At 43.2% G+C, this 23,975-nt stretch overlaps 1 protein-coding gene across 3 annotated transcripts in view; it reads left to right on the top strand.

Annotated features, from left to right (window-relative positions):
* The first annotated feature begins 316 nt into the window (after positions 1-316).
* DCBLD2 (discoidin, CUB and LCCL domain containing 2) overlaps positions 317-23,975 on the top strand; it is a 45,506-nt gene continuing 21,847 nt past the window's right edge. For 2 of the 3 annotated variants that reach the window (XM_038766349.1, XM_038766350.1), the window contains exons 1-3: positions 317-429; positions 15,043-15,270; positions 22,236-22,373. In XM_038766349.1, the coding sequence (XP_038622277.1) occupies positions 330-429; positions 15,043-15,270; positions 22,236-22,373 (466 nt within the window). In that variant the 5' untranslated portion in view covers positions 317-329. The remainder of the gene's footprint in view (positions 430-15,042; positions 15,271-22,235; positions 22,374-23,975) is intronic. The other variant, XM_038766351.1, reaches the window with a different exon arrangement.

The following is a 23,975-nucleotide window of genomic DNA, read 5'->3' on the forward strand; positions in this document are numbered from 1 at the left end:
GGAACGGAGGGAGGCGGGCCGCGATTGGACGAAAGGGGCGGAGCCGCGCGGCGATTGGCGAAGGGGCGCGCGCGGTGGGGCGCGCCAGCCAATGGGGGCGGCCCCTCCTGATTGTAGCGGGCGGGGGGGGGGCGGGAAAGGAGGGAGGCGGGCCGCGATTGGACGAAAGGGGCGGAGCCGCGCGGCGATTGGCGGAGGGGCGCGCGCGGTGGGGCGCGCCAGCCAATGGGGGCGGCCCCCCCGTGCGCTTGCTACTCGTCGTCGTGCTCCGCCCGCGGCCGCTGCGCGGGCGGCCCCCGCACTATGCCCGCCCGCCGCCCGCCACCGCGATGGAGCCCGGGGCCATGGTGAGGAGCGCGCCCGGGCGGACCCTGAGCCTCCTCCTCTTCCTCCTCCTCCTCCTGCTCGGGGACACCGAGGCCCAGAAGGGTGAGTGGCCCGGGATTTTTGCAAACCCAACGGTGGGAGGCAACGGGAACCCCCTCCCCCCCGTTGGAACCTGCCCTGTGCACAACGCTCTTCATTCAGTCCTATGTATTGAGCGCTTACTGTGTGCAGAGCACTGTTCCAGGCGCTGCGGAGGTTGCAATAATAATAATAATGATGATGGGCGGCATCAGGAGCCCCCTCCCCCCCGTTGGAGCCTGCCCTGTGCACAACACTCTTCATTCAGTCCTATTTATTGAGCGCTTACTGTGTGCAGAGCACTGTTCCAGGCGCTGCGGAGGTTGCAATAATAATAATAATGATGATGGGCGGCATCAGGAGCCCCCTCCCCCCCGTTGGAGCCTATCCTGTGCACAACACTCTTCATTCAGTCCTATTTATTGAGCGCTTACTGTGTGCAGAGCACTGTTCCAGACGCTGCGGAGGTTGCAATAATAATAATGATGATGGGCGGCATCAGGAACCCCCTCCCCCCCCGTTGGAACCTGCCCTGTGCACAACGCTCTTCATTTAGTCCTGTGTATTGAGCGCTTACTGTGTGCAGAGCACTGTTCCAGGAGCTGCAGGGGTTGCAATAATAGTAATGATGATGGGCGGCATCAGGAAGTATTTATTGAGCGCTTACTGTGTGCAGAGCAATCAGGAACCCCCTCCCCCCCGTTGGAACCTGCCCTGTGCACAACGCTCTTCATTCAGTCCTATTTATTGAGCGCTTCCTGTGTGCAGAGCACTGTTCCAGACGCTGCAGAGGTTACTGTAATAATAATGATGATGGGCGGCATCAATCAATCATCAATCAATCAATCGTACTTATTGAGCGCTTACTGTGTGCAGAGCAATCAGGAACCCCCTCCCCCCCGTTGGAACCTGCCCTGTGCACAACGCTCTTCATTCAGTCCTATTTATTGAGCGCTTACTGTGTGCAGAGCACTGTTCCAGGCGCTGCAGAGGTTATAATAATAATGATGATGATGGGCGGTTTCAGGAACTCCCTCCCTCCCGTTGGAGCCTATCCTGTGCACAACACTCTTCATTCAGTCCTATTTATTGAACACTTACTGTGTGCAGAGCACTGTTCCAGGCTCTGCAGGGTTTACAATGATAATAATGATGATGGGCGGCATTAATCAATCAGTCAGTGGTATTTATTGAGCGCTTGCTGTGTGCGGAGCAATCAGGAACCCCCTCCCCCCCGTTGGAACCTGCCCTGTGCACAACACTCTTCATTCAGTCCTATTTATTGAGCGCTTACTGTGTGCAGAGCACTGTTCCAGGCGCTGCAGGGGTTACAGTAATAATAATGATGATGGGCGGCATCAGGAAGTATTTATTGAGCGCATACTGTGTGAAGAGCAATCAGGAACCCCCTCCCCCCCCCCCGTTGGAACCTGCCCTGTGCACAACGCTCTTCATTCAGTCCTATTTATTGAGCGCTTACAGTGTGCAGAGCACTGTTCCAGACGCTGCAGAGGTTACTATAATAATAATGATGATGGGCGGCATCAATCAATCATCAATCAATCAATCGTATTTATTGAGCGCTTACTGTGTGCAGAGCAGTCAGTAACCTCTTCCCCCCCGTTGGAACCTGCCCTGTGCACAAAGCTCTTCATTCAGTCCTATTTATTGAGCGCTTACTGTGTGCAGAGCACTGTTCCAGGCGCTGCAGGGGTTGCAATAATAATAATGATGATGGGCGGCATCAGGAACCCCCTCCCCCCCGTTGGAACCTGCCCTGTGCACAACGCTCTTCATTCAGTCGTATTTATTGAGCGCTTACTGTGTGCAGAGCACTGTTCCAGGCGCTGCAGGGGTTACAATAATAATAACGATGATGGGCGGCATCAGGAACCCCCTCCCCCCCCGTTGGAGCGTATCCTTTGCACAACACTCTTCATTCAGTCCTATTTATTGAGCGCTTACTGTGTGCAGAGCACTGTTCCAGGCGCTGCAGGGGTTACAATAATAATAATGATGATGGGCGGCATCAATCAATCAGTCAGTGGTATTTATTGAGCACTTACTGTGTGCAGAGCAATCAGGAACACCCTCCCCCCCCGTTGGAACCTGCCCTGTGCACAAAACTCTTCATTAAGTCCTATTTATTGAGCACTTACAGTGTACAGAGCACTGTTCCAGACGCTGCAGGGGTTACAATAATAATAATGATGATGGGCGGCATTAGGAACCCCCTCCCCCCCCCGTTGGAGCCTATCCTGTGCACAACACTCTTCATTCAGTCCTATTTATTGAGCGCTTACTGTGTACCGAGGACTGTTCTAGGCGCTGCAGCGGTTACAATAATAATGATGATGGGTGGCTTCAGGAACCCCCTCCACCCCCGTTGGAACCTGCCCTGTGCACAACGCTCTTCATTCAGTCCTATTTATTGAGCACTTACTGTGTGCAGAGCACTGTTCCAGGCGCTGCGGAGGTTACTATAATAATAATGATGATGGGTGGCATCAATCAATCATCAATCAGTTGTATTTATTGAGCGCTTACTGTGTGCAGAGCAATCAGGAACCCCCTCCCCCCCGTTGGAACCTGCCCTGTGCACAACGCTCTTCATTCAGTCATATTTATTGAGCGCTTACTGTGTGCAGAGCACTGTTCCAGGCGCTGCGGAGGTTACAATAATAATAATGATGATGGGCGGCATCAGGAACCCCCTCCCCCCCCATTGGAGCTTATCCTGTGCACAACACTCTTCATTCAGTCCTATTTATTGAGCGCTTACTGTGTGCAGAGCACTGTTCCAGGCGCTGTGGCGGTTACAATAATAATAATAATAATGATGGGTGGCATCAGGAACCTTCTCCCCCCCGTTGGAACCTGCCCTATGCACAACCCTCTTCATTCAGTCCTATTTATTGAGCGCTTACTGTGTACCGAGCACTGTTCCAGGCGCTGCGGAGGTTACAATAATAATAATAATGATAGCATTAGTTAAGCGCTTACTATGTGCAGAGCACTGTTCTAAGTGCTGGGGGGGAATACAAGGTGATAATAATAATAATAATAATAATGTCATTTGTTAAGCGCTTACTATGTGTACAGTGCTAAGTGCTTAGTACAGTGCTCTGCACCCAGTAAATGCTCAATAAATACGATTTATTGATTGATTGCTTCTCTAATTATATTGATTGATTATATTGATGAGGTGGGGCAAGTCACAGCCTAAAGGGGGTGGGCACTGGAATTCTGTGTTGCTAAAGCTCAAAAAAAAAAAATCCATTCTGGTCAATCTGAGATGTCAAGAGGCCTGGAAAACTTCCATCGGTAAATGGCTTTGGCAGCCCACAGGTTTTACCGTAAATTAAAACCCTCTACTGCTCTACTCCTGGAAGTAGGTTATCTCTTCTAGAATGTGACCCGATCACTTTTCAATTACGGTCCTCAATTAAAAAACAAAACCAAAAATCATCCAGAGGTAGTTTTGCTGCAAAAATTGGTGTAAACATTTAAATATGAATTAGAATGTAAAGTCATACTTTTTTTTATCCTTAGACTACTTTTCTCCATTGGTATTCAGTCTGTCATCCGTGGCGGAGTTCATTTCTCTTCTGCATTTCCTTTATCACTGCAGTGTGGTATCTAAGGAATGTTTCCAGTTGCTGAATGCGTTTTCATTTTCGAGGCCGACTGTCATTTAAGAGTTTCTCCCACTTTTTTTCAGTAATATAGCCAACTACAGTTCTTGGGGGAAGTGCTTGAAAGCTTGGCAGCTCCTGTTTACTGGTTTCTGTGTTGTAAGAAGATTATTTTTGGTAATACATAACAAGAAATCTGTTCTCTTCGGAAGGACAGATTCGGGTATTTCGCAAGTATGTTGGAGTGCAGTAGATGCTCATCAGTGTAGATGTGGGTTTTGAAAGTCCTGAAGTGTTGAAGGATCATTAAATGTTGATCTGATATGCCCATATAATACACAAAACACATTGCCGAAGATTAGCGTTTCATAAAGCAGAATAATCCAGCTTCATACCCTGAGGTCTGCAAGTATTTGCTCTTCTGTCAATAAAATAATCTTTGCGAACGAGTGTGGTTCACTGTAAAAGAAGACACGGTGTCCGATCCCATAAGCCTGGTTGTTTACAGGAGGAGGTTAGAGCAGAGTTGACCGTGTGGCTTCAGATGTAAAGCAGCCCAAGAAAAGTACAGGAAGCCACATCAAGACCTACATTGTTTCATAGGCTTTGACTGCCCAGGTAAATTCACCGACGTCATGAATGTATTCATTCATTCAGTCGTATTTATTGAGCGCTTACTGTGTGCAGAGCGCTGTACTAAGCGCAAGTTGGCAACATATAGAGACGGTCCCTACCCAACAACGGGCTCACAGTCTAGAAGGGGGAGACAGACAACAAAACATGTGGTCAGGTGTCAAGTCATCAGAATAAATAGAAGTAAAGCTAGATGCACATCATTGACAAAATAAATAGAATAGTAAATATGTACAAGTAAAACAAATAAAGTAAGAAATCTGTACAAACATATATACAGGTGCTGTGGGGAGGGGACGGAGGTAGGGCAGGGGGGTGGGGAGGGGGAGAGGAAAAAGGCTGAGTCTGGGAAGGCCTCCTGGAGGATGTGAGCGCTCAGTAGGGCTTTGAAGGGAGGAAGAGAGTTAGCTTGGCGGATGTGTGGAGGGAGGGCATTCTGGGCCAGGGGGAGACGTAGGCCGAGGGTCGACGGCGGGACAGGTGAGAATGAAGCACAGTGAGGAGGTTAGCGGCCGAGGAGCGGAGGGTGCGGGCTGGGCTGGAGAAGGAGAGAAGGGAGGTGAGGTAGGAGGGGGCGAGGAGATGGACAGCCTTGAAGCCGAGAGTGAGGAGTTTTTGCTTGACGCGTAGGTTGACTGGTAGCCACGGGAGATTTTTGAGGAGGGGAGTAACATGCCCAGAGCGTTTCTGCACAAATACGATCCGGCCAGCGGCGTGAAGTATAGGCTGAAGTGGGGAGAGACACGAGGATGGGAGATCAGTGAAGAGGCTGATGCAGTAATCCAGTCAGGATAGGATGATAGATTGAACCAGCAAGGTAGCGGTTTGGATGGAGAGGAAAGGGTGGATCTTGGCGATGTTGCGGAGGTGAGACCGGCAGGTTTTGGTGACGGATTGGATGTGAGGGGTGAACGAGAGGGCAGTGTCGAGGATGACACCAAGGTTGCGGGCTTTTGAGACAGGAAGGCTGGAAGTACCGTCTACAGTGACGGAAAAGTCAGGGAGAGGGCAGGGTATGGGAGGGAAGATAAGGAGTTCAGTCTTGGACATATTGAGCTTTAGATGGCGGGCAGACATCCAGAGGGAGATATCCTGAAGGCAGGAGGAGACCTGAGCCTGAAGGGAGGGAGAGAGAGCAGGGGCAGAGATGTAGATTTGGGTGTCATCAGCGTAGAGATGATAGTTGATATCTTGATGTTATGGCCAGGTGAGTCAGGTGCAAATACCTTTTTCCTAGGTAGTAGATCCAGCTCTTTTCAGTCTGTCCTCTGCCACCACACTGCTATGTGCTGATAGACCTGGAAGCCTCAGTCTTCTGAGATTTCACCATGATCTGTTCCTCCTCACATCCTCGTCTAAAAGCGGCCTGTGGAACGTCCACACTCTCAGGGGCAAACTCCTCTTCATCCTTGACCTGTTGCTGACCCAGCCACTGCTCCTCCTAGCTGACATCGACCCTCCTCCCCTGCTGCTCTGCTCTGTTCTGCGGGAACCTGACCACTTCCCACTCCTCTTGACTCAGAGGAGAAGGGCAGGAGTCAGACCTGCCCCTTGCCACAACCCAGCGCTTCCTTGACATTATCCCCCCTTCCATCCCTCACCTTCTCTTCCTGGGCAGTTCTATCACCTGCTACAAATTGCTGGTTGTAGTCACCCCGCTTCTAATTTTATGAGGAAATTTGTTGTCTCTCACCTTCCTCCTCTCTCTCACACTGATCCACGGGGACTTCAACATCCACGTCCCCAATGACTCACCTCTGTTGGCCGAAATTCAGGCACCAGACTGACTTGGTAATCGTGAGATTCATCCTTACCTGCTCAAACTCTGCCTTTCCACTCAGTAACAGTTTCCTTTCTTAAGACCCCCATGCCCATTGGCCCCACTAGTTATTCCTGACCTTCTCTGGACTCCACTACATCTTCTTCCTTCCATTCCTGTGCACAGTCGTCTAAAGGATTGTATTTACCCACCGCCCCAACTTCCTCTCCTCCAACTCCCTTCTTCAGCCTCTATAATCTTGTTTCCCTCCACATTCCCCACTGAGACCACTCTTTCCAGTAACCTCCTTCTTGCCGAGTAGAAAAGACTCCTTGTCATGATCATCTTCACCGTCTCATCTATGCAATTAAGGCACACATACAAGAAGAGGGGTATTAAATCACTTTGTCAACACTAAGTTGACTGCCTGGAGGAGGCAGCAATTTACATTCAGGAAGGTTTACACAAAATCAAAATTTTCATCGGTAATTCAGGATTTCCTGTGGTCAGATCATTTGGCAAAGAATTTAGCAAGTTGCAGTATAAACCACTGATGGAGGGACAGAGACATAGAAAACAGAGTAAAGAGGCAGCATGCTTAGTGGAAAGAGCATGGGCCTGGGAGACAGAGGACTTGGGTTCTAATCCCAGCCCCGTCCCTTTTCTGTTGGGTGACTTTGGTCAAGTCACTTAACTTCTCTGTGCCTCAGTTTCCTCATCTGTAAAATGGGGGTTAAATCCTACCCCCTTCTATTTGGACTGATCTCCATGTGGGCCAGGAACGGTGTCCAGTGTGATTGTTTTGAATCTCCCGCAGTATTTACTACAGTGTTTGGCACATAATGCCTAGCAAGCACTATCATTAAAGAGAGCCAGCAGGAGCCCACTGTTGGGTAGGGACCGTCTCTATATGTTGCCAACTTGTATTTCCCAAGCGCTTAGTACAGTGCCCTGCACACAGTAAGAGCTCAATAAATACGATTGATTAATTGATTGACCTTTCAGGTTTTCTTATGGCTTCTCAACCTCAAATGGTAGGGCATTGAGACCCAGTCAGAAACATCAAACAGAGAAGCAGCGTGGCTCAGTGGAAAAAGCATGGGCTTTGGAGTCAGAGGTCATGGGTTCAAATCCTGGCTCCACCAATTGTCAGCTGTGTGACTTTGGGCAAGTCACTTAACTTCTCTGTGCCTCAGTTACCACATTTGTAAAATGGAGATTAAGACTGTGAGCCCCCCGTGGGACAATCTCATCACCTTGTAATCTCCCCAGCGCTTAGAACAGTGCTTTGCACATAGTAAGTGCTTAATAAATGCCATTATTATTATTATTATCAAACTGCCTTGCAAGTGCAATGAAAAAGTGTGATAAGGAGCTCTTGATATGCTCAGAATGTATTATGGATCTTGTCAGTCGTGCATTGTTTTCAGCCCCACCCAGAGCACAGATCAGCTTTTACCTTTACTAGCGTAATTTTTGAAAAGAAAGGACACACAGATAAATATCCCTGGGATTGGTCTACATAGATTTGAGCCAAGAGTGTGACCCATTCATGCTAGGGTAGCCAGAATAAGCAACCCTTGAGTCCCTTTGTGTGTGATTGGAATTGTTGGACGTGATCTGACCCACATGACACTGACCTCTATTACAGGTGATCACACTTTGGAGATAATACCTTGTGCTCTATAGAGAGTAAAGGGCTTTATAAGCAGCTCATAATCCTCTGCTGAATCATAATCAGTTCCCATTTAAGTTATGCCTGATTGTGGCTGGGCAGAAATTCTGATGGATTCATGGTATATCCATCTGTTCTATTTGGCTAAAGTCAAGTGTTTCTATGTATTGTCACTCAGAAGATTTTTGTCCTTTCCCAGCAAGGTTGTGTTCCAGTTAGCATTGCTGAGGAATCAGAATTAGAAATGTTTTCTTCCATGACCATATTTCAGGAAATTTAAAATAGTGAAATAGTTCGCTGTGAATATATGTATGAAAATTGCACGTATAAAATGCAAGATATAACCTAAGGTAATCAACAGGCATTAAATACATAGCAGTCATAAATTCAATTCAGAATATAGCTGTCTGTAGATAAAATTGCACGTATAAAATGCAAGATATAACCTAAGGTAATCAACAGGCATTAAATACATAACAGTCATAAATTCACTTCAGAATATAGATGGGGGAGGGAAATTATGAAATCAGATAGCCCCAAATAATTAGGGATCATGCTTCTTTCTGCAATTTATGCGAAGATGATGCAGGGGTTGTGTTTTGCTCTTTTTGGTTCATTTACTGCACCCAGTAAATACCATTGATGATGATGTATGGGAAGGAATCAGGTGATTTTCTGTCTTGAGTAATGGCAAAATTCAGAAATGTCATAGACTGAATGTTTAAAATTTGCACACATTCAGTAAATGGGGGTTCATACAACAAATCTTTCCCTGCCCCCAGTTTATCGAATGCAGGCAATTTCATATAGGAAGAAAGGAATCAAACGGTTTTTTTTATCTTGAGTGATGGCAGAATTCCAAGGCTTGGGGGGTGGGAGTGCGTGGTGGGGAATGGAAAAGGACTCTTAATTCCTGACCCTGGCTAAAGAACCAGGTCTAGAGTCAGAAAATGGAACTGAGGCATCTCCCCCTTGGAAGCCCCATTTAATGATCTGCAGTTGTGCTAAAAATAGACCCTTACATAGCAGAAAGTGAAGCTGCCAGGAGCAGAGGGAATTCCTGTATCCTGCTCTGATCTTGGGATCAGAAAATGGGAATTAATAGGGTCTCTTCTTCTCCCGCTGCATAATCAAGTGTGTTCCTTTAGCAACAAGAGTTTAATGGAAATTTACTGTTTTGCTACTTTACACCAAGTTTGATTTTGAGCAGACTACCAATGGAGAGCTTTATGAGGAATATGTTTTTTTCAGAGACAATGAGTAGCTTGTAATTATTGCCAGTGTGAAAAGTGGGTGGTTTGGGAAAGTTTTAAAAAATTTAGTCTGGAATAAAATTGACAGTTTAACTTCTTGGTTGTATGTTACAAAACATCACGTACCTTATCTGAACAGTCTTGATTGAAAAGCTAGCTAGAAATGCTTATCTTTTTCATCATATTTTTTATACTTTTTGTACTCTAAAAGTAATGCAAAAAGTGCAGAGATCTGGAAATCAGAATTCGAGTTTGAATTTAAAATTAATATTTTAACAAAGTTGTATCACAGACTGTGAACCCGTTGTTGAGTAGGGACCGTCTCTATATGTTGCCAACTTGTACTTCCCAAGCGCTTAGTACAGTTCTCTGCACACAGTAAGCGCTCAATAAATACGATTGAATGAATAGAGTTTTTTAAGGCCAAATTTCCCCATCAACTCAGTTCTCCTATAATGCAAGACTTGTGTTGTTGCAAATCTTTCATTAAGAAAAATCCGCAGTCATGCTTGACCGGCTTTCATGCTACATACAATAATGGTGTTTGTTAAGCACTTACTATGTGCAGAGCACTGTTCTAAGCGCTGGGGAGGTTACAAGGTGATCAGGTTGTCTCACGGGGGGCTCACAGTTTTAATCCCCATTTTACAGATGAGGGAACTGAGGCCCAGAGAAGTGAAGTGACTTGCCCAAAGTCCCACAGCTGACAATTGGCAGAGCTGGGATTTGAACTGATGACCTCCGACTCCCAAGCCCGGGCTCTTTCCACTGAGCCACGCTGCTTCTCACACGCGAATAAAAACAGTTTTCTCAAATAATGCAACATGCTGTGGTGAAACAGGCTCATCAGTTTGTCAGAAGAAAAGGTCCTAATTCCTTAACAGTGAACTGGCTGAAATATGTGGTAATGACATTCATTGTGGCAGAAAGGGGTGTGTTACAAGGAACTAATTTAATGGAAAAACACTTCAAATCTTTTCGGAAAAAATGCAACAATTCTTTTGAATAGTTGACTCTCCAGGTGTCTAAATACCAAGCCTGGAATAAACATGAGTAATGTCAAAGTAATGATAAAGTGTTCAGTGGCGGTATATCTCTAACAATCTATTACCTCCAAGAAGCTTTTCCCAATTTTTTTTTCCTCCCCAGATTACATTCTCCCAGTGTGGCTCAGTGGAAGGAGCACGGGCTTTGGAGTCAGAGGTCATGGGTTTGAATCCCGGCTCCGCCACATGTCTGCTGTGTGAGCTTGGGCAAGTCACTTAACTTCTCAGAGCCTCAGTTCCCTCATCTGTAAAATGGGGATTAAGACTGTGAGCCCCACGTGGGACACCTTGATCACCTTGTATCCCCCCCAGCGCTCAGAACTTTCTAGCCTGTGAGCCCGTTGTTGGGTAGGGACCGTCTCTATCTGTTGCCAACTTGTACTTCCCAAGCGCTTAGTACAGTGCTCTGCACACAGTAAGCGCTAAATAAATATAATTGAATGAATGAATTAATGAATGAACTGACAGCACTGCACTCTCAACCCCTTGTTGTCTAATGAGCTTACAATATGATTATGTTTATCCCAGTGTTTAGCACGGTGCTTGTCACATAGTGCTTAACAGATACCACTGTTAATTTTTTCCCAAGTGTTTAGAGTTTTCTGAGCAGCATAGTTGCTCAATAAATATTATTGGCCTATTAACAAAAGCAGAGTGAGCTGTTTATCGCATTTTGGATTGAAGAAAAATGGAAAGGGCAGAGAAAGCTTTCCAGGAAACATATGAGCAACCGTTCAAATGATAGGATTAGTAGACTCTGTAAATCTGAATGCCTTGTAAAGTCATTTCAGCCAGGCAACAGCATTTTCTTTCTAGAGGCAGGTAGGTTGGTAGGCCTGAATCATGGACTGATTTTTTTCAACGAGACCTCTACCAAAGAGAATGAATTGTTACAATAATCTGGTGTGCCAGTCATATCATCTCAGAGAAGCAGCGTGGCTCAGTGGAAAGGGCACGGGCTTTGGAGTCAGAGGTCATGGGTTCAAATGCTGGCTCTGCCAATTGTCAGCTGTGTGACTTAGGGCAAGTCACTTAACTTCTCTGTGCCTCAGTTTCCTCATCTGGAAAATGGGGATTAAGACTGTGAGCCCCACGTGGGACAACCTGAACACCTTGTATCCCCCCAGCGCTTAGAACAGTGCTTTGCACATAGTAAGGGCTTAACAAATACCATCATTATTATTATTATTATCTCAAAGCTGCATGGCCTGGGTAGAAAAGCATGGGTCTGGGATTCAGAGGACCTGGGCTCGAATTCTAGTTCTGCCACTTGTCTGCTGTGTGACCTTGGGCAAATTACTTAACTTCACAAAGCCTCAATTACCTCATCTGTAAAATGGGGATTAAGACTGTGAACCCATGTGGGAGATGGACTACATCCAACCTGATTGGCTCGTGTCCACACTTTTCCTAGAGGGAGGAGGATGATTTTCAGTTCTCTTAAATATAACTCATATTCAGGTTAATGCCAGATGTACTTCTGTACAGTTCAGGAGAAACAGAGTGGCCTACCATCATCATTATTAGGGAGCACGGGCTTGGGAGTCAGAAGGACCTGGTTTCTAACCCTGGCTGTGCCACTTGTCTGCTGTGTGACCTTGAGCAAGTCACTTCACTTCTCTGGGCCTCAGTTACCTCCTCAGGAAGATGGGGATTGAGGCAGTGAGACTATGTGGGACAAAGACTGTGTCCAGCCCTATTAGCTTGTATCTACCCCAGTGCTTAGTACAGTGCCTGGCACATAGTAAGCACCTAGCAAATACCGTAAAAAACAAGTTAAGGACGCACATCCACTATTAATATAAACCAGCTTTAGTTATGTAAGATTTGCTAATTATCACTACATTTACTCTAAGAAACAGTGGTCTCTTTTTACTTTACTGGAGTTCTAACTTTTGCATATTTCCTTAACAGTGATAGTAATAAATAGCCTAGGTTGAGAATACCTGACTTTTGGTTGGGGAATATGCTTACATTTCAGAATTTATATAATCGTATTCCTTAAAATAATTGTTTTGCCAAACTTGTGTTGAACTGTTTGTAATGAGCAGTTGAAAGCATAGAGGTGGAAGGTAAATTGCAGTATTGATTTGTGGCAGAACGGGTTATTCAGTGCTTATTTGGGAATACTGCTGTAAAGTCAGTGGTATTACTGTGTGGAGCATTGTACTATGGGCTTGAGAGACTGCAGTACAGTAAGTAGGTACTGTATCCCTGTGGTCAAGGATCTTACCGTCCAGTAAAATGTTCCATTGGGTTGCTTAAATGACAGTGTATAAATCCAGCCATCTGATTGGACTTGAATATTTTACTGGGTTTTGAAGAGTTTAGGTTTTTGACAACAGCTGCTGCTGCAAATCCGCTAACCCCTGGGCTTGTTATCAGGTTAATCTAACCTTCCAGAAAATTGTTTAAAATGTGGAAAAGAGCTTTCTAACCAAGTCATTGAAATGAACAAGAGACATTGTTTTGGCTTCAGTTTTCTGGGGCATATCAGCTTGTTTGTGGGACTAGAAAGCACTGAACTGTATCACATATTTCAGCACATTCTTGGCACGATGCAAGTGGGCCATTCTTGCCCTTCCCTCAGCTAGCTTCTAAAGCAGGCAAATTGCTAGATGAATTACCATTTTTTCCATCTCCAGCATTTGTGCTTTGGACTCTTATTCTGTTTTAGCAGCATTTCTATTCTAAAGTTGGGGAAAGGTGAAATCTACTGAAGAAGAGTCAGTTAAGAATATTGTTTTAAGAAAGCAAAAGATGAGCAACTGTAAAATCCTAAAATCATTGCTTTTGTACAGTCGTTCAAGTAAAAATGGAAAGGGTCAATCTGTGTTCGTCAGTCTCTCAGCCTGGCTGTAGGAAATGCTTCATTTCCTAAGATGCATCCCCTTCTATCTAAGCTTTAACTGCTACTTCAATTTCCATATCACTGTGGCTAATTTGGAAAATGCTGAGGAATTTGTTTAAATTGAGTAACAATTTAAAAGGTTTGATTTTAGCCTGGTAATTGAACTTTTTTGAAAATGGTATCTAAGTGCTTACTCTGTGCCAGGCACCGTTCTAAGCGCTGGGGCAGATACAGGATAATAAGGTTGGACACAGTACGTGTCCCACATGGGGCTCCCAGTCTCAATCCTCTTTTTACAGATGAGGTAACGGAAGCACAGAGAAGTTAAGTGACTTGCCCAAAGTCACACAGCAGACAAGTGGTGGAGCAGGGATTAGAACCCAGATCCTTCTGACTCCCAGTCCCTTGCTCTTTCCACTAGGTCACACTGCGTTGCAGTTTTGTCTTTCTGATGTAGGACTAGTTTACACTTTCTGAAATATTTCTGAAAAGCTTTCCCCAATGTAATAGTTTCCTTTCCTTTCCTAGGGGAACATTTTTAAGGAAAGTTTTCAGGCTCTTATTAGAGAGAAATTCATGTGACTCCCATCGGTATGGAATGCTAAACAGTGCATTTTCAACAGCAGCTGGGAATTCTGAATGAGCATTACATCGTGTGTTTTGGGTGCACAGAAAAATCTTTTACATGAGCAAAACTTGATAAAGAGAAATATATAAGATTAACCAATGCGGTCATCCACTTTCCAGTGACAGTGAAGAAGTCTCGGTCGAACGGGAGAAATTCAATGGGAATAACTTAAAAATACAGGGACAATAGATTGAGAAGTATCGAGAGAAGACATCAAATAAAAAGTTGTCAAAGACAGTACGCTTTAGGCAGAGGGCGCCTAACAAATTGAATTTTTGTTTGTCGATTGAATTAGGCCAACTTATGTTGATCTTTGTCATTACATTTATACTTTAAACCATTATATTACTACCAAACTTCTGAACCCATTTGCTACGCGACCAATGAAGTTATTAAAGCAAAGAAGCTAAAACCGTTGTCCTTACTGTTGACCAGGTATTGTTATGTTGTAATTAGGTGAGATGAGGTGGCAGAAGTCAATACCTTTTGTTCTGTAGGAGAAATTGATTATTCTGGACTGGATAGGAAAGCATGAAAGCAATGAGAGTATAGGCAGTGAAATACTGAAGGAAAAACAGCTGTGAATGTGAAATTTAAAAGCACACAGTTATTCGTGGTTTAGCTAGGACACGACAGCAGAATCAGGGAACTTTGGACAGCATCCCTCTGTCTGAGTGTAGGAAGAAATGATTGCTCTAAGGCACAGCGTGTCGACTACTGAGTGGATGCTACGATGTCAGCTTTATGTAATGCAACATTCTTAAAAGAACACAGCTCCTGCTTTCTGGGACGATTGGGTGGAATTCTACTTCCACGTGGGCAGTAATATATTGTGGAAAAGTCATTAAATTGTAGATCAACCTTTTGAATGAAAGGTTCCTTAATTTCTAATAGGGATTTTGGAAGGATTTTGAGATATCACATTGTCAAAAGAAAATGTTAATTGTGTGATATTATCTGATATTTGCCCTCTGTTGTCTTTTTTCAGTTCAGTGATATTCTACTTCCTAATTCCATTCTAAATTGGACACCTTATTTTTTAAAAATCAAAGCAATTCTGCTTTGTGTAAATTTGACATTTTTTGAAACAACAATAAGCTAAAATAGGTTAGCTGTCTGAAGAACTCATCCTTTGTTGTTTTTTTTTTTTTTTTAAGGTGATGGCTGTGGACACACTTTGTTAGGTACTGAAAGTGGAACTCTGGCGTCAATAAACTATCCGCAGACGTATCCTAACAGCACAGTCTGTGTGTGGGAGATCCGTGTAAAGACTGGGGAGAGAGTGCACCTTAAATTTGGTGACTTTGACGTTGAGGATTCAGGTTCTTGTCATCTTAGTTATTTGAGAATTTACAATGGAATTGGACTCAGCAGAACTGAGATAGGTAAGAATTTATCTATTTTTATTCATGTGTGCAATTTTTTGAGGTAGAAACAACATATACATGTGTATACATATACATATTTTTATGTCTGTACATAAAAATAACCCTTCTGAAAACTAAATTTTGTGCCACCACCCAATACAGTCTGTATTGTAAATCTTTTGTGTAGCAATAGTGGAACATGTCTGTATAAAAACTTAAAATTTGGAAAGACATTTTTCATGTTCCTCGCAGTAGCAATTTAAACTCTTGCACAATATCATCATTGTTTTGCTTCCAACAGGACAGAAGTGTGACTAACCGTAAGATTTCCAACCTATGCCTGCTTGCATTTGAGATAACAGTAAATACACAAAACCGGTGTTTCCTCATCCCCAGCCTTGAAGTCCCATCAGGGCAAACTGACCATCACAGTCTTAATCCCCATTTTTCAGTTGAGGTAACTGAGGCACAGATAATTTAAGTGATTTGCCCAAGATCACACAGCAGACAAGTAGCGGAGCCGGGATTAAAACCCAAGTCCTTCTGACTTGAGGTCCGTCTTCTAAACAGTAGGCCATGCTGCTTCTCGACTGTAAATTCCTTGTGGGCAAGAAACATGTCTACCAACTCTGTTATACTGTACTAAAATAACACCACTAATACGTACATTCAGTTTGGATTAGTGGTTATGGGGCTGATTAGTTTTAGTCATTTTGATGTGTGTGTGCTGTAGTATTCCTGTTCCAAACGAGAGAAAACCGTAGGATCAAGCCTTTATTAATCTATCAATGATTTTTTTTAACACTTGCTGTGTGCAGAGCACTGTACTAAGCCCTTGGGAGTGTATAATACAACAGAATTGGCAGACATATTCGTTGCCCATAAAGGACTATGAATGCATTTGGCTGAGATGCATCTTTCTTTGTGGGATAATGGCTTAATATCTCTGTTAGTGCTCCCTTCACATAACAACACATTAGAGGGTAAGTAGAAGTGTACTGACTATGTCTTCTATTGGTTGTTCATTCGTTCCCAAGGGCCCGTTATCGTTCTCTGCACTTAGTCAGTGCACAGAGCATCCTGATGATGGTGATACAGTGATTGAGAGCCTCCCATGCCTGGAGAATTGTTCTTCTAGGGAACCTAAAAACAGCCTGTTACCCCCTCCCCCCTTGCATCACATGGGGGCTGCATACCTTGCAGAGCAGCTGTGTAATTGTGATCTACTGAAAGTCAATCCTTGACACCGTTTTTGCAAAGTAAACAAAGAGTTACTCCACAGACCAGTGAACACCATTGATGCTTCAAGGAGTTGGGTTCAGGAAAAATAAAAAGAAGCAGTTCTTCACACCGTGGGTCATAGGCATATGGAATTCAGTTGTAAAGGAAGTTGTAGGGACGAAAAATGTCTGTAAGGTTGCAAGCGTTGAATACATTTGTGAGAGGGCCACAACCAATCAAACAATGATATTTGTTGAGAGCTTTCTGTGATGAGGATGGTATTTGTAAAGTGCTTACTATATACCAGGCACTATGCTAAGCACTGGGGTGGGTACAAGCAAATCAAATTGGACACAGTCTTTGTCCCACGTTAGGCTCAGTCTCACTTCCCATTTTACAGATGAAGGCAACTGAGGCACAGAGAAGTGAAGTGACTTTACCCAGGGCCACACAGCAGACAAGCGGCAGAGCTGGGATTAAAACCCATGATCTTCTGCCTCCTAGGCCTGTGCTCTATCCACTATGTTACGTTGCGTCTCAGCAGAGCACTGTACTAAGCACTTTGGAGAGCACAGTATAACAGAGTTGGTAGACACATTCCCTGCCCACAGGGAGCTTACAGTCTAGAGGAGGAGATATGAGATAGTACAGTCCATAACCACTAAAATGGATGTATAGCGAGTAACAAACCAATTCTCCAGGTGTGTGGAGACATTTCTGGGGTGGATGAGCCTGCAGGCATTCTTTATATTTTTATATTCTGACATTTTCTACTTTGGGAGTAGGTATAAGGGTCTCTGTTACCCCCTCCCCCATCTAAAGGTCTGAAAGTTTTCTTTCTCATTCCTCCATCTCCTGTCTGAGAGCTCTACCTTTTCATTCATTCATTCAGTCGTATTTATTGAGCACTTACTGTGTGCAGAGCACTGTACTAAGCGCTTGGGAAGTACAAGTTGGCAACATATAGAGACGGTCCCTACCCAACAACGGACTCACTACCTTGTTTGGCTCCTTTGTAAGAGACTAGACCAGAAGACCTCTCAGGATCCTGAACTAGTGAAAAACCCAGAGTTGTCTGTGAATTAAATCGTTTAGCACCCATATAACTATACTTCCCAAATTAACGATCCCTCTATTTTTGCTAAATAGGTCAAAATCAGAATTCTCCTTACTCAGATGTTTACCCATAGAGGCTAACTAGCCCAACTTGAGTCATGCAGCTGAATCTTCCATTTTCAGAATATAATACAGAATCTAAAATGAACATTGTCAGCATTTTTGAGCACCTGCTTTGTGCAGAACACTGTACTTGATGCTGAGGAAAATGTAAAAGAAATCAAAGATGACCTCTGGCCTCCCCTCTAATTGGGGAGACAGGAGAACATAAATCACCAAATATATAATAGGGGAAAAAGTAAACCTGTAATCATCTTAAGGGCAAGGACAATTGAAAAAAAAATTGTACTCTCCCAAGCCTCCAATAAAGTGGTTAGTAAGTAAACAATTAAAATGTTGGTAAATAAACAGATGTACAGATAAAGACGGCTACTTAGGTGGCATGACCAGCAAAGTAGGGTACAAAACTCGGCAGTTGTACTAAATTGTACAAGTGTAAATAATCGTGCTTACTGCTGTCAATGATAGGGTTAATAGCCCTTGGCTAAAACCAAGGACCTTATTCTGCTCCTGGAAGGATATCTAAATCATAGGGTTGTTTGAACAAAAATCCTTTGTTCGTCTGTTTACATACTGCTGTTTTTACAAGGGAATCTCTGAATCCAAAGCACCCTTGCCATATATTGGGTTAGAATTACTTTAAAACTAAAATTTTGAGTACAAAATGTAGCATCAGAAATTCAGTTTTAACTAGCAAAGTCAATATCACCTTTAGAAAAGAGTGAATTTGCAACTGTCATAATCCTAAAATAGAAATGTTTTCCAGACACTGTGAGCAAGTTTTAGAAGGCTAAAATCTCAACAGTAAATTCTTTCAAGTTCCAGAGACTTTCAGGGATTGCAAAACATTATTTTGTCTCTTGCACTCACTAATTAAAGTTGTACAGAGGGCAGAATAACCCTCCTTACCTCTTTGCACACCACCATTTAATATTATGCTTGTACAAAGAATTTTTGTATTTTCCTCCCAAAAGCACAAAAAACCCAGTACTAAATAGGCCTCATTCCCAGGCTTTTAAGAAATAAATTTGAAATAATTTGGCTAAACATAAGGTATTTTCCCCCCAAGCAAGTAGCATGCATAGTGTAATTTGAGTTTGAAAGGGGCCGAACTCTATATTTTGGTGAAGATCTCTATATTTCTATGAAGATACTTAAGTGACATTCTAATAGTTTTCTAAAACTAACACCTCTTTACTCTTCCTGAATTTTCACACACTTCTAGGTGTTTGCACTGAGGCATTGGCGCTTGTAATGCAGTAAAATTACACACATACATCCGTAAATGGCAAGGAACAGTCAGTACTGATGAGCCTGTTACTCAGATTTACAAGCTTTAATTGTCTTAAGTAAAATTTCTGCTCAATTTAATTTCTTCTGCCTTTCAGCCATTCCCAGCTGGTTTCATGGTTGTGCTAACAGTAGTCTGCCTGCCTCTGTTTTAACAGTTAACCAATTTTAAAACCATTGGTTAAGCCACAGATCACACAGTTGCACAGATTCTATCACGGTAGTGGGTAGGAGGCTGTCCGTATTAGTTTCGTAAACTAGTTCTTTATTTTGAGCATTTATACAAAGCTCTTTCCTTAAATTTTTAAGCAGGCATCCATTATTGAGGGAATTTTTATTTAGCAGATGTGGTTTTTTTCTGCATGGGTTACATATAATTTGTATCTGCACAGGGCAAAATTGATGTTAGGTGCCAGTCAGACATTAATGGGGATTGTGTCAGGAAGCTGTAGTTACTTTTTGATAGCCACACACCACCAAATCTGCTTTCTACACTGCTTTCTTCCTTGTCCTATTTTACTATGTTAATCCTTGTCTAGAGTTCAATTGGGAAGGCTGGCATTGGGGGTGAGAGAGGAGGGCAACTATAAACAAGATACGTATCTTGAACGGTCAGGAGTTATGCTTGGGATAGCAGTCTTATATGATCAAAATCCCTGCTTTTCTGGACACCTGTAGAGAATTGCAGGCAAGGATAATGGTATTAAGTTACCCTAATATTAGCTGGCTGTCAAGTCATTTATCATTGCCACTAATAAATGGCAAGGGGATTTCAGGGAGAATTTTTCCCATCTTCTATTAGGTTTACTCTAGGTTTACCTAGATTGTGAACCCTACAAGGGACAGGTTTTGATTTCCACTTGTATACTATTTCCCAGCTCTTTGTTCAGTGCCAAGCACACAGTAAGGGCTTAATAAATACTATTTCTCCACTATTACTATGTGGACAGCCAATCACCATCTGTTTTGTTCCGTGGTGCAGTAAATTTTTTTTTTGCACACCCCCTCCTCTGCATTCAGTTGGCATTTGAAGACTTCATGTAAATGTCTATTAGGAGCACATTCAGGACAAGCACCAGTTGATAGTAGTAGTATTTATTTAGTGCCCATTTCGTGCAGTGAACTCTACTCAGCCCTTGGGAAGTACAAAACATTCATTTTTCATTCATTCAATCGTATTTATTGAGCGCTTACTGTGTGCAGAGAACTGTACTAAGCGCTTGGGAAATACAAGTTGGCAATATATAGGGACGGTCCCTACCCAACAGCAGGCTCACAGTCTAGAAGGGGGAGTCAGAGAACAAAACAAAACATATTAACAAAATAAAATAAATAGAATAGTAAATATGTACAAGTAAAATAGAGTAATAAATCTGTACAAACATATATACAGGTGCTGTGGGGCGGGGAAGGAGGTAAAATAGGGGGGATGGGGAGGGGAGGAGGGGGAGAGGAAGGAGGGGGCTGAGTCTGGGAAGGTCTCCTGGAGGAGGTGAGCTCTCAGTAGGGCTTTGAAGGGGGGAAGAGAGCTAGTTAGGTGGATGTGAGGAGGGAAGGCATTCCAGGCCCGGGGAAGGATGTGGGCCGGGGGTCGACGGCAGGACAAGCGAGAACGAGGCCCCGTGAGGAGGTTAGCAGCAGAGGAGTGGAGGGTGCGGGCTGGGCTGTAGAAGGAAAGAAGGGAGGTGAGGTAGGAGGGGGCGAGGTGATGGACAGCCTTGAAGTTGAGAGTGAGGAGTTTTTGCCTGATGTGTAGGTTGATTGGTAGCCACTGGAGATTTTTGAGGAGGGGAGTAACATGCCCAGAGCGTTTCTGCACAAGGATGGTTCGGAAAGCAGAGAAGTGACAAGTTCCCTGCCTGCGGGCATGAGCCTTTTGCTCATCATAGTTGCATTTTTCAGAGGAAAGATGAGTCAGGTAATTAGGACTGGGTTCGTCTTGCTTTCAGAATATTTTCAGCTATTTAGGCTGGAGAACAATATTTAATGAACCAAGCCTGCACAGAATTTGTGAGGCATCTAAGACTTCAGCTTTTCCCATCTTATCCATTTTCTCTGCCCGTCCATTTCTGTATTTTTCTTCCATATTCTTAACTTTCCTCCTTTTCCCTCTGCCCTCAATCCAAGGCCCCAGATTCTCAGAAGCAATCATCCCCCCACCCCACCTCACCTCCCTGAATCGTTCTCCCCACCCCTCTATGTTTATTGGAAGATCAAAGCCCACTTGCTACCCTCCACTCCTACCAGCCAAAGAGTGTGGCTTCTTTACACTCTGGGCTCATATACCCAGTATAAGCCTCCAATATTCAGTTTTGTTTGCTGTATCGTCTTTTCTCAACTCAAAGTGGAGCGAAATCAGGTATTGAAAACTTTTGATGAGTAAAATCTGTCTAATCCTATCTGATCCTATGTAATGCACATTTGTGTGGTAACTTTTGTCACATCCTGGGTGATGTGATTGGTTTGTTTAAGAGGTTTTTATAAAAGCACCAGGGTGTTTCAATCAATTAGTGATATTTGTTGACTGCTTACTGGGTGCTGAGCACTGTACAATTATAATAATAATAGTACTAATGGTATTGACTAAACTCTGTGTCAAGCACTGTACTAAGCACTGGGCTAGATACAAGATAGACCCAACATGAGGCTCATGTTCTAAGTAGGAGGGAGAACAGGTATTGAATCCCCATTTTTCAGGTGAGGATACTGAGACACAGAGAAATTATATGACTTACCCACGGTCACACAGCAGACAAGTGGTGGAGCCGGAATTAGAACCCAGGGCCTCTGGCTCCCAGGCGCTTTTCAGTAGGCCATGCTGCTTCTCACTGTACTAAGCTCTTACAGTACAAATGAGTTGGTAGACTTGTTTCCAGTAGATGGACAGGTTTCTCTGCTTTTTCCTCTAAATCTTTCACAAATCGAGACTATAGTAGCCTTGGTCTGGATTTCAAAACTGATCAAGAATGGATAACTGAATCAAATTGGGTTTGGCTAGCTGCTTGCCCAGTTCTTTTTATTGTCCAGATACCAATCAGTGTGGGTAATTTACCCTGAAATGATTTGCTTTCCAGTATATGTATTGCTTGAACAGAAAAATACCATAGAGTGACACACAATTCAAACATATTAAATATAGTTGAAATGTATAATTCCTAGGTGAGTCATGAAATTCTTTATATCAGAGCTCCACTAATGAAGCCAATAGTCCAAAGCCATATGCAGAGTTGAATGATCACATATGATTTAGCTATCGATATGCAAACATCTAAAATATCTCTCTTCTGGTTTCCTAGGGAAGTACTGTGGCCGGGGACTGCAGTTGGACCGTTTGATTAAGTCAGAAAGCAATGAAATAACAGTACAATTCATGAGTGGGATCCACATTGCTGGGCGGGGATTTTTTGCTTCATACTCAACTGCAGATAAAACCGGTAAGTTTCAGTTTCTTTTAAAAATTTCTATCTTCTACAGTAAGAATGACCACTCCAGATGGCTTCCTAGATGTTTAAAAAAATTGTAGGGGATTTGAACATTTCCTTTCTGCGTTCCATTATCACAATTTCATTATATTAAAATGTGAATTATAAAATATAAAACTTTCTAGAAACAGAACACTAAATGACTTGCTCCCTTTGCTCTTCTCCCCACCCCCCACCCCCAGTCCCACAGCACTTATGTATATATCTGTAATTTTATTTATTTATTTTTATTGATGTCTGTCTCCCCATCTCTAGACTCATTGTGGGCGCAGGGGATGTGACTGTATATTGGTTTATTGTACTCTTCTAAGTGCTTAGTATAGTGCTCTGCACACAGTAAGAGCTCAATAAATATGATTGAATGAATGAATAAGGAGTTAAAATTGTTTTTGTGAAAATCTTTTACTTTTAGTGGCACAAATAGGAGTTTTGTGTAAAATACAATTTCATCTCTTTTTTTTAGCTTATCTGTATATTTAAGCTTTTTACTCTCATGGCAGGGGAGTTCTGGGATACATGAAGTTATTTTTCAGTTAATTGAAGTTTTGGCACTTGAAGAATGCTTCCTTTAAAAAAAAACAATGCAGGTCACTTTTACTCTTGAAAATCTGGTTATTAAAGAGGGTTTTCACTAGTGTTTTGCAGAGTCAGTCAATAAATGGTATTTATTGAGTGCTTAGTATGTGCAGAGCACAGTACCAAGTCCTTGGGAGAGTACAATATAACAGAATTAGCAGACATGTTCCCGGCCAATATTGTACTCTACCAAGTGTTAGTACATTACTGTGCGCGAGGTAAGAGCTCAATAAATACTGTTGACTGATTGATTATGAAATACTAAAGGAACATTTTATGACAGTTATTTGTCATTTGGGTTGGATTATTGTAGTATGAAGTCCTCTGAATTTACGATTTTGAATGAGTCTGTGTTCTAAAAAGTTTCTTTTCACAAGTTATTAAATCTTTCAGCCTTCTTAGTTATTAAGCAATTGCTGTCTAATTGTTCCTTAGCTCTGTATTAGTGAAAAATGCATCACTCCCCTCCCCGCTTAAAAAATCTAGTGCCTGCTGTACCTATTTTGCTAAAATGGAGTTGTTCAGCAGCTTCTCTGCATAGAAATTGAGATCAGTACTCATGGGGTTGCTGGAACTATTTACCATACCTACTCAGACATTCCTCATATGATCAGCAGTCCCCCACTGCAGACCCTGACCCAAAAGGGACAGTGAGGAAAAAGGAGGGGAAAAATGCTTCTCTTATTATGTTTCTTTTCTGAAGGTAGGTCACACACCAGATCGTGATCTGGTGTGCTACATACCTTTGGAGAGCACCGATTTCAGGTGAGTAATCTACATATCACCAGAGGTAGCGCCCACCTAATTCATGTTTATTCCATCTTTAAAAGAGAAGAGATGTTGGTTCGGTCATTTTACTCTCTTCTCCCATGTTGAAAGGAACAAAGGAGAAGCTAAATAACGGCGATCTTTGGACCCTGGCAACTGTTTTAAGAAAACTGATTCTGTTGAAGCCCTTTTAATTAGGTCTGCTAATGT

Source organism: Tachyglossus aculeatus, chromosome 24, assembly GCF_015852505.1.
Source record: "Tachyglossus aculeatus isolate mTacAcu1 chromosome 24, mTacAcu1.pri, whole genome shotgun sequence".
Taxonomy (NCBI): Eukaryota; Metazoa; Chordata; class Mammalia; order Monotremata; family Tachyglossidae; genus Tachyglossus; species Tachyglossus aculeatus.